The sequence below is a fragment of the Mustela erminea genome, chromosome 17 (genome assembly GCF_009829155.1).
Source record: "Mustela erminea isolate mMusErm1 chromosome 17, mMusErm1.Pri, whole genome shotgun sequence".
Classification (NCBI taxonomy): Eukaryota; Metazoa; Chordata; class Mammalia; order Carnivora; family Mustelidae; genus Mustela; species Mustela erminea.
In genome coordinates, this window is record NC_045630.1 from 68527963 (window position 1) to 68538326 (window position 10364).

The window sequence follows — 10364 nt, forward strand, 5'->3', positions numbered from 1 at the left end:
GGGGTGTGGACCTGGGTGTGGACCTGGGCCTTTGGCTACATCCTGGGCTTCCTTGCAGGAAGACTTTGCATATGCTTTGAAGTGCATCGGTTAGAAAAGCATGCATGCCTATTTTACCTATTCAAATCCAGAACATGCAGTTGCAAAATTTTAAGGATCTCAGAAACGCCGTAAGAGATCCAAATGTCTTCTTTCTTTCTTTCTTAATTTTTAAAAAAGATTTTATTTATTTGACAGAAATCATAAGTAGGCGGAGAGGCAGGCGGGGGGGGGGGGGAGCAGGCTCCCAGTTGAGCACGGACCCGGATGTGGGTCTCGATCCCAGGACCTTGAGATCATGACCTGAGCCGAAGGCACAGGCTTAACCCACTGAGCCACGCAGGAGCCCCAAATATCTTATTTCTAAGAGACCACAGGTGCCTGGATTTCAGCAAATCCCAGAAGTAATTACTACAGTTCTGTTTGGCTTAATGGGAAAAGACCCGAGTTCAAGTTTTGGCTGCACCCCTTGTCATCCTAGAAGTCGGACTTTAACGGAATACGGAATCCAGCAGAATCCCTCATTCTCCGACGCCAGCTCCAAGTCACCACCTCTGTGAAGCCTTCCCAGATTCTGCCCCATTCCCCCTCTCCCTCCCCAGAGAGGCAGTGTCCGGCTCCCCGGCCTTCACAGTGTGGTTTACTGGAGGTTTGGGGTTTACTGGCCTTATGCGGTGTCCCGTCCCCCCCCCCCCCCAAGAACAGGGACCGTCTTTGCAGGCTCAGCGGTGGCGGAGCGCAGACCGCCTTTGCCAGGAAGTAGCGCCCAGAACGTGGCCGCTCTGTGCCACGAGCCCTCGGACACCTCCCGACTCCCAAAGTCGAGCCTCTCCCCTCCGCCGCGGCCGCTCGGACCCCCGGGCGTCTGCACGTCGGTGCCCCGCAAGCACTGGGGGACACGGAGGGGGCGGAGGGCAGGGAGAGCCCGCGCGCACACGGACTCCCGCGGCCGCGTCGGGCCCCGCGTGCGAGCGCCCCCCGGGCCAGGGGAGGGGCGCCAGGCCGCTCCGTCCAGCCGGGCGCCAGCTCCTCCCGGCGGGCGTGCGGGCGGGCGCCCCCCGACAGCCGCACACAAAGCCCGCTCGGCCAGCTCGGCGCTCGACTCCTCACGCCTGTGCCGCCGCGCGCCGCCGGGCGGCCCCGGGTTGGGCGTCGGGCCGCGGCAGGCCCGGGGCGTCGAGCGCCGCGCGCATCGAACCGGCGCGGGAGGGGGAGGGGAGCGGGGGAGGAGGGGGAGGGGGCCGGCGGGGGAGGAGGAAGAGGCCTCGCGCCGAGGAGGGAGCAATTGAATTTCAAACACAAACAACCGCACGAGCGCGCAGCACCGCGCCGCCGCATCCGCGCCCGCCCCGTCCGAGCGGCGCGGGCGCACAGCCGTGGCCGCGCCGGAGCTGGGGCCGGGGGCCGCCATCGAGGCGGGGGCCGCGCGAGGGCCGGAGCGCAGCGGCGCCGCCACCGCCGCGCGCGCAAACTTGGGCTCACGCTCGCCGGCGCGGCGCGGAGCCCGGGGCGCCCGGAGCCCCGCCATGTCGCGCTCCAACCGGCAGAAGGAGTACAAGTGCGGGGACCTGGTGTTCGCCAAGATGAAGGGCTACCCGCACTGGCCGGCCCGGGTGAGCAGCGCGGCCCGCCGCCCCGGCCCCGGGCTGGGTTGCGTAACACCCGGGAGGACGCGGGCGCCCCGCGCGGAGGGGCGCGGGCGGGGGGCGGCCGAGTCGCCGGCTCGCTGCGAGCGTGTCCGCGCCCCCCCCCGCCGGTTACATAATGGTGGGGGCGGGGGGCCCCCCGAGGCTGGCGGCGTGGGGCGCGCGGCCTGGGCTGGGGCCGTCGGGAACCCCTCCCGGGCGCCCGGGGACCCCCTTAGAGACCCCCGGTGTCGTCCCTAATCGCTGCCCCGGTCGGACCCCGCTCGCACCGAAAGGTAGCAGGAGGGTCCCCGCCGGGGAGGGCTGAGTGGAGGCGGAGTTCGCTGCTGGAAAACTTTGGTTCGGGGCGGCCGAGAGAGGTCTGAAGTTGGGAGGGTCGAGGAGTGTTTGGGGGCGGCGTAAGAGGGGATCTGCCTGGCTCGAAAGTTCTCCGCCAGGACCCCTCGCTCCGCAGCCCCACAAAAGTGTTCCTCCATATGCTGGCAACTCAGGCGGGGGCTGGGGGTGGCACGGCCCTGGGAGGCCGGGGGGTGCAGTCCAGGCTGCCTCTTCCTGGAGGCGGGGTGGGGGGGCCCGAGCGGCTGCTCCCCCTCGGATAGGATCCTCCCGCCACAACGGCCGGGTCTGCCATGTGGTTGAGTCAGCCCGCCAGTTCGCGCCTCCCCCCACCAGCACCTGGCCAGGTGGGAGGGTGGGGCCCGAAAGCCCAACCTGGTGTGTGCATCAGGTTTCCCCTAAGGACTGGGTCAGCTCAAATAAGGGGAGTGGGGGAGGGAAGTTGCTGGAGGAGGTCGGGGGTGTCACGGGTGGGGGGGGCAGTTGTCTCTGGCAACTTCAAAGTCGGTCTGAAGAGGCCTTTGGAACTGGGAGGGGGTGTGCCTGTCCCCTAGAGGTAGGACTCAGGAGAACCGAATAGGAGGGCAGAGAGCAGTGGGTGGAGGGCAGTTTCCAGGCCAGGGGGCCAAGAGCAGACCAGCCTCCAGGCTTCTGGTTCCTCTCCACGTGAGTCTGTGCCCTTAGGGTTGCAGACCCCGCTGGAGCTGGGGAAAGTTGCCCCAGGCTCCGCTGGACCTAGTTCGGGTGGCCAGGCCAACTTTGGGGGGCCACTTAGGCCCCTTCCTCAGTCTGTACCCTCTTTGGAGCAGCGTGTGTAATCTCGTGTCCCTTGAGCTCCTTGTTCCTTGAAACTTTTAGACGTCCAGCCTGTGAATGGAAGAAGTGGGGCTCTCCCAGCTTTCAGGGCCTCCTCAGAGCCTGGGCCCTGGGGGGTGCTGGAAGCAGCCACCCAGCCTGGTGTGCCCATGGTGTGTGTGACGTGTGGACCGTGGTGTACTTTACCCAGCACCTTTGACCCGTCCGGCTTCTTGGCCCGGACTCCAAGGCCCTGTTGGGCCCGGCAGGAACTGAACCCAGGTCTTTACTGCTCCTACCTCCTGGGGTGGGACAAAGTCTGGAGGCTGGCCCAGGCCCCAGGGAGGGGTGCAGCTGAAATGTGGGTTGCGGGGAACCGGATCAGGGAAGAGAAGGGAGGGGGACACGGGCCCACGTTGCGCCCCATGAGGTAGAGCTTCAGGGTGAGGCTAGGTTGGGGATGCCCTCTGTCTTGTCTTCACTCTGGATCTCCAGGACAGAAGGTGGGGACAGGATGAGGCCTGGACCTTGGAGATAGAGTTTGGCTTGAGGAGGGCAGGTCAGACTGGATGGCAAGAAGGTGCCACCCTAAGCCTGTGTTCTGGCTTCTGTGACTTCAGGGGAATGGTCCACCCAAGGCTCTTACCTCCCAGATGAATCCCCCTGGCACGTGGAGAGAACAGACCAGTCCGAGCCTCCTCCTCGTGCTGGGATGCTGCCTTAGCCCCCCGATGGACAGAGTCTGAAGGGGCCCGGCCCCTCCTGAGAGGGAGGAGTGTGGGGCCCTCATGGACAGCCCCCCCTAATCTAAGAGACCGAATCCTCAGCCATGGCGAAGGGCCTACTTCTGGGGAGGACGGCTGACTGGGGATGAGGCGGGGAGAGGCCCAGCCAGAGGGGCCACGTGGTCGGCAAGACCTGCCTGGAGTGGAGGATGACTCCATCTTAACCTTCTCCATTCCCTCTTCCTCCTGCTTGACTTCTTGGGGGATCTCCAAGCACTTAGCAGTTAACCTCCAAGACTCAGGGATTTTTTTCCTCCGGGTTCCTTCCTCCTCTCTGCTTCCTGTTTCACAATCCCAGAAAACCTGAGCAGCCAGAGGGCCTCACCCAGCTCACTCCCCCTGCCCCCTCCCCCACGGCTAGGCCCTACCTTCTCTTTTCTGTCACACTTTCCCGGCCCCAACTGTCTCCTGCCCCAGATTTTCTGGTTCCTGGGTCAGGTCGGGCCTGGCCCTGGGTGTGGTGGTCAGAACCCTGGCTGGCAGGCTGTGTGGGCTTAGCCTTCCCTGCTGCCTTCCTCCGTGTGGGCCAGCCACCCTGGGCTGGCCCTGGGCTCGGCTTGATCTGAGGCTGGGGAGTCACCTGCTTTCCGCGCCTGGGAGCTTCAGCTCCCTTGTCAGACCTCAGGGTGGCCGTGGGCTCTGGGAGGACACGAGTCATGTGCTCGGCTCGGTGTGATGCAGCGAGTGCCGAGGGCTGGGCCTGGAGTGGATGCACCTTCTGGATTCCCCGTGTGGCTGAGAAGCCTTGGAGCCCCAGCCCCTGTTGGCCAGTGTGTTGGGGGGGGGTGCGGTGGGGTCCCCAGCCCGCCTCTGGCCCCACCCTGACCCACTTAGCCTTGAGTCACTTGTTCTGAGTCAGAGCCTGGATATAAAGCCTGGGAGACGTATGTCTGTATTGGGGGTACAGGCCTCCCCCGAGACCTCATGTCCTCTATGTGGAGGAAGAACCGCCCTTTGCTTCAAAACCAAGAAACGAGGATGGAAGGGACTTTTCCCCGTGGGGGCGAGGGGCTGGGACCTGCATTAAGTGGAAGGAGCACCCTCTCCTGGCACCTCCCGCACAGGAACCTGCCAGTCAAGGGGAGGCGGGGGTGGGCTTGGCCCTGTTGGGGTAGGTGCCCACCTGCCCAGGCCGCTGGCTGCGGGTCTTCCAGACCCACCCTTTATGTGGAGGGTCAGCAGGGCAGCTGTATCTGACTAGTCGTTCTGTTTTTAATTCCTACCCATTCTTTTGTTTCTCCCCCGCCCCTGAGGCTGGGCAGCTGGTGGCTTCCTGGGTCCCCCGTCACACTGCTGAGCTGCCTCTGACTTCGCTGCCCGTGGCCTCCCGTGGCCTCCCATGGCGCTTGCCTGGGAGCAGCCCTGCCCTGGCTGTGCTCCTTGGGAGAACTTCTGGCCCCTCCTTTCCTGAGCTTCAGTTTCTTATTTCGGCCCTCCAGCAGGTTGACACCCCGGCTCAGGTGTGACCACCAAGAATGCAGAGCGCAAGGTTCCCTGCTCTGCTCTCAGCCAGACCCTTTGCTCCCCAGCCCTGTCCCTTGTTTCTGGGGCTGAGATCCTAGAGAGGAGGCCTAGGCCTTCTGCTATTGTCCTGAGCCTTTCTCTGGGGACCTCTAAGCCTTGGAGGCGCGCATTTAGTTTTTTGCTTGCCTCCCTCTGAGAGGGGGTGGGGAGCTGGCTGGTCACAAGACCCAGGTGTCCCGGCCGGGAACCGACTCCTCCTGCGCCTGCACCCACGGGCTGGCTTCCTGAGAAGGGCCTGGGCCCTCCAGCCCCTAGCTGTGGTTTCAGGCTGCAGCCCGGGACCCAGGTGCCAGACTCCAGGCTCGGGGGTGGGGTGTGTTAGTGTCCCCTCCTCCCCAATCGGGAGAGAGGGCCTGGGGGGGAGGGGTGGTCACATTCCTGGTTGCTGAGTGGCCCCGGGGGCGGGGTGGGTTGTCATGGCGATGGGGATCCTGTTTGTGGGGGGGAACTGCGTGCCTTTCCACCCCCTGCTATCACACCCCAAGCTCTTGGTCATGGGGAGGGCCCAGTTGGTGCTGGGCCTTCCTGAGGGGAGGAGCCGGACCTCTGTCCCCAGAGGCCACAGGGCAAGGGGGGAGGTGCCCAGGGACCTGAAGGCTCCATGCCTGGAGCAAGATGCCCCCCATTCAGGCCCAGGGCCCCACCCCCTCTCCTGGGTGTGTCTCAGCTGGTTTCCAGCCCCCCAGCCTCAGCGGCCCAGGTCAGGCCCTGCGTCCCAGTCTCTGTTAATCACCGCCTTGGCCTGGCCGGCTGGGTCCTATCTGTGCCTGGGGCCCCAGTCAACATGGCCACCTGGCCTGTGTCCGGCGGGAAGCCAGGCTGCTGGGGCGCCTGCAAGTGTTGCTGGGAGTTGTAGTCCTCCCGCCCCTCCGCCTCCAGCTCAGCTTGGCCTGGGCTTCCAGGGCCTGGTCTGGGGAGGCTGGCGGGGCCGCTGCCTGTCCATTTCCCCGACCGCAGACCTCTGCACCTTCCTCGTGCCGCGGGATATGGGGGACCAGGGGGTCAAGTCAGGAGACCAACACAGACCCTCACTAACTTCCCCTGTCATTTTGGGGGGCCTGTTTCCTCCTCTGTAAAACGAGTGTCTCACTAACCTCAAGAGTCTTTCAGAGTGCTCCCCAGAGGCCTGTGGCCTTGTCTTGGGGGGGGTGTCAGGTGGGCAGCCCTTGGCCTTGCCCCTCCCGCTCCCCCAGAACTGGCTGTCTTTACCTGCTGCTCAGCTTCCTGCGGCAGATCTTTGAGCCTGTGCTTGGCCCCTAGCAGGGGGTACAGACAGACCTGCTCTCAGGTCTCAGGGCAGGTGCAAGGCTGAGTCCGCATGGGCCGTGCTCAGATACTCCTGTGAGTGACCGTGACCCTGGCGCTCTGAAGGAGAGGGGCTGCGCCTTCTGTGAGGGGAAGGCTCCTCAGGACTGAGTGAGTGTGGGAGACCAGAGGCCAGCGTCTGTCTGGGGAGGAGGGCCCGCACCTGAGGGCTGGACTGCGGGCCAGTCCATGGCCATTTAATCCTTACCCACCGGACGGCTTAAGTGCCTTGACAGGCTTCATTTTACAGATGAGGTAACTGAGGTTGGGGATGTTGACTGTGTTGCCCCAGGTCTTCCAAGTATATTGGTGGCAGCGTGGGGATTCGGACCTTGGTGCCCGGGAGGAGGCGATTGGGTGGGCCCTCCGGTGAGCCGACGGCACGAAGGGCTCGAGGCAGCACCTGCACGGTGGGCACAGTGGCTTGTAGGCGGGCAGTAGCCCAGCGAGCTCGAGGGGAGAGGTGGCCCTGATTGGGCTGGGCTGTTGAGCCCACGGAGCAGGTCCTGGAGCCAGGGGCTTCTTGTCTGACTCTGAACAAAGTCCTGCTGCTTGAAACGGTTTAAACACCACCTCGGGGATCTCCCGGCCCGTCTCAGTCTGATTTTACGCAAATGTGTCTTGGAGGCCGGCCTCAGCCCCAGACTTGACCTCAGGACACTCACTGGCTTCTCTCATCTTGCTCCCAGATCGACGAGATGCCGGAGGCCGCCGTGAAATCCACAGCCAACAAGTACCAAGTCTTTTTTTTCGGGACCCATGAGACGTGAGTGAGGGGCTGGAGGTGGGGCGGTCAGCGGCTGATCTGGCGCCCCTCCCGCTGGGGCTGCGCAGCTCACCAGCCAGGGCTCCAGAGCACAGTCTCCCCTCTCTCCCCAGGGCATTCCTGGGCCCCAAAGACCTCTTCCCGTACGAGGAGTCCAAGGAGAAGTTCGGCAAGCCCAACAAGAGGAAAGGCTTCAGCGAGGGGCTGTGGGAGATTGAGAACAACCCCACTGTCAAGGCCTCCGGCTACCAGGTGAGCGGCTGTCCACGCCAGAGACCCCCTGGGAAGCAGGTGTGGCCACTGGCTCCGGAGCCCACAGGACCGGAAATGCTTAGCCTGCAGGAGTGGGGGTAGGGGTGGGGGTGGGGGAGGCCCTGCAGGAGGGGCTGGGGTCAGGGGGTGGGGTGCGTGGCGTGGGGGGCAAGGACAAGACAGGCGGTAAGTGGGGACAGCCCTTTACGGGGCCTAGTGTGAGAGTAGGACTCGGCCCGAACTCTTTCCGCAAAGGCTTCCAGGAGGAGGTGCTCGTGCGCCGGGCAGGATGAGGCGGGAGGGTGGGGGGCGGGGGTTGGCGGGGAAAGGGTCCCAGCTCCCTTCGGGAGAAGTTGACCCGAGGTTTTGCCTCCTGCTCCAGCCCTCCCCCCTCCTGCACAGAGCCCTGCCTGCCCGGCCAGTGGGTTTAGCCCGGGGCTAATCCGACAGAGGTGGGTCTCAAATCACTCGTGAGACTGGGCACCTGGGGGCGGGCGGGGGCGAGGTGGGAGAAGGAAGGAGTGAGTGGCCGCGGGTGGGTCCGGGGAGGGGCCCCCTGCGCCCCGCTGGTGCCACTCAGCGCCTCCCGTCTCCGCGCAGTCCGCCCCGAAGAAGAGCTCTGTGGACGAGCCCGAGCCGGAGCCCGAAGCCGCAGAGGGGGACGGCGACAAGAAGGGGAGCGCCGAGGGCAGCAGTGACGAGGAGGGGAAGCTGGTCATCGACGAGCCGGCCAAGGAGAAGAATGAGAAGGGGGCGCTGAAGAGGAGAGCGGAGGACACGCTGGAGGTGACGGGCGCCACCTGCAGCCGCGGAGGGGCTGGGCGGGCAGGGGCACTTCAGGGACATCCTGATCTGGGGGAGACCAGCTCCTCGTCTGGGGTCCGTAGACCCTTCAGCTGGCAGAGGGCTGGGGAAGCGGACAGGGGGTGTGCCCAGGAAGGAGCCTCTCTGGAAGCGGGGGGCTCTGCTAGGTGGCTGGGGTCCTCCCTCTCCGGCCTCAGTGGGCCTCATCTCTGCCAATCCTCCCTAGGACTCCCCTAAACGTCCCAAGGAGGCAGAAGACCCTGAAGGGGAGGAGAAGGAAGTAGCCCCCTTGGAGGGTGCGAGGCCCCTCCCTGTGGAGGTGGAGAACAGCACCCCCTCGGAGCCCAGCTCTGGCCGGGGCCCTCCTCAAGGGGAGGAGGAGGAAGAGGAGGAGGAGGAGGAGGAAGAGGCTGCCAAGGAAGATGCCGAGGCCCCAGGCATCAGAGATCATGAGAGGTGAGGGAGCCCCCTGCCCTGAGGCAGCTGGGCTTGGGGGGGCCCGGCCACCCCTGGAGAGGAGGAGGAGGAGGGCCTGCGGCGGAGGCAGGGTGGGCTCCCCCAGGACGCTGGCCCTGGCTGGGTGTGGCCGGCAGAAGGCCACGCGATAACCCTTCTCCCCTCCAACCCTCCCCCGCAGCCTGTAGCCACCAATGTTTCAAGAGGAGCCCCTGCCCCGTTCCTGCTGCTGTCTGGGTGCTACTGGGGAAACTGGCCATGGCCTGCAAACTGGGAACCCCTCCCCCCACCCCCCTGCTCTCCTCTTCCACTTACTCCCCCCGCTCCCAGCCCAGCCTCTGGAGACTGACCTGATGGGGCAGGCCACCTGGCCCTCACCTCCATGTCCCCAACACCCTGTGATCTGATCTGAGTCAGGGCCCTGTCTTCTGCTTCATGGGCTGAGATGCGACCATTGTGTCCCTGCCTGCCTGGAGCTGTTTCTGAGGGTATCCGGTGGGGCCTGGACTGGCTGTTTCCACCTCCTGACACCCTCCCCACCCCCCTCCCCAGCATTCTGGTCCTCTGGGTTAGCTGGGATCAGAGGTAGGCGTGGAAAGGCTGGAGAAGAGACAGCAGGGTCGGCTTCTGGGCCTGAGAAGGGCCGTCTGCAAGCTGGGGAGGAGGGTGGGCAGGAGGGTGGCGCCTTGGTGCACTCCTGTCCCTTCCTCCCACACCTAATATCCCAGCTGCCTAGATTCGGGGAAAGTGGGACAGCTTGTGGGGGAGGGGCTCCCCTCCATAAATCCTTGATGATTGACAACACCCTTCCTTTTGGTGACCCCAGCAGTTCTGGGAGTTGTAGCTGATCATCAAAAGATTGGGGCCTCCTGAGTCTGGCAGGGTCGGCCCCACCCAGCAAGGGGGGGGGGAGTGCTGAGGAGTATCTGTCCCCCCACCCTTGATCTCTGCCCTGGGGAGACCCCTAGCCCTGTCCCCTCCCCACGTGCTCAAGGCCAGCCTACAGTCATATATGTCACCCAGACATAAAGGAAAAGACACATTTTTTAGGAAATGTTTTTAATAAAAGAAAATTACAAAAAAAAATTTTAAAGACCCCATCCCTTCGTGTGCCCCCTCCTCCTCACACCCTCCCCCACTGCTGCCCCCACTCCCGAAGTGCACCGGGAGGCTCCCCTTCTGTTTGGGGTCTGACGACTTCTCTTCTGTAGCTGGGGCTCTGGTGTCCTTCTCTTGTCACGGCCCATTCCCGCCCCCGCCCGGTCTCCGCGTCTCCCCAGACCCGGACCCCACTGAGAGGACAGCGAACGAAGTGCCCTCGCCCAGCCTCGCGCGCGGTCTCCTGTCTGCCCTCGCCCTCTCCCTCGGGCTCTGATGAAAACTCGCTGACTGTAGCTTTGGGAGTGTAGCTCCGAGAAGTAGCCGGTTGCAGTTCTAGGACAATAAAACCCGTTGATTACTAGCTCGGGTCCGACTGCTGCTTGGGCGGGGAGGCACGGGGGGGACCGCGGTCGCGGAGACCCCCTTCTCGGGGGCGGTGGGCGCCGCAAGGCCGCGCGCCGCACCCCTCGCTCCACGCCTGCGGCCGCCGGGAGCCCCGTCACCCCACGGGCCCCGGGAGGCCTCGGCGCGGGGCTGGCGGGAGCGGGGTGGTGG

The 10364-nt window shown here is 64.7% G+C and overlaps 1 protein-coding gene across 2 annotated transcripts; it reads left to right on the forward strand.

Annotated features, from left to right (window-relative positions):
• The first annotated feature begins 1283 nt into the window (after positions 1-1283).
• On the forward strand, positions 1284-10170 carry HDGF (heparin binding growth factor). Of its 2 annotated transcripts, none has more exons than XM_032318148.1 (6): positions 1284-1652; positions 7120-7196; positions 7310-7448; positions 8049-8234; positions 8479-8708; positions 8890-10170. In XM_032318148.1, exons 1-6 carry the CDS (start codon positions 1566-1568, stop codon positions 8894-8896), a joined length of 726 nt encoding a protein of 241 aa, XP_032174039.1. In that variant the 5' UTR covers positions 1284-1565; the 3' UTR covers positions 8897-10170. The 2 variants fall into 2 exon arrangements, with proteins under 2 accessions (XP_032174039.1, XP_032174040.1); XM_032318149.1 differs by lacking the exon at positions 1284-1652 and adding an exon at positions 1801-1960.
• The last annotated feature ends 194 nt before the right edge of the window (positions 10171-10364 follow it).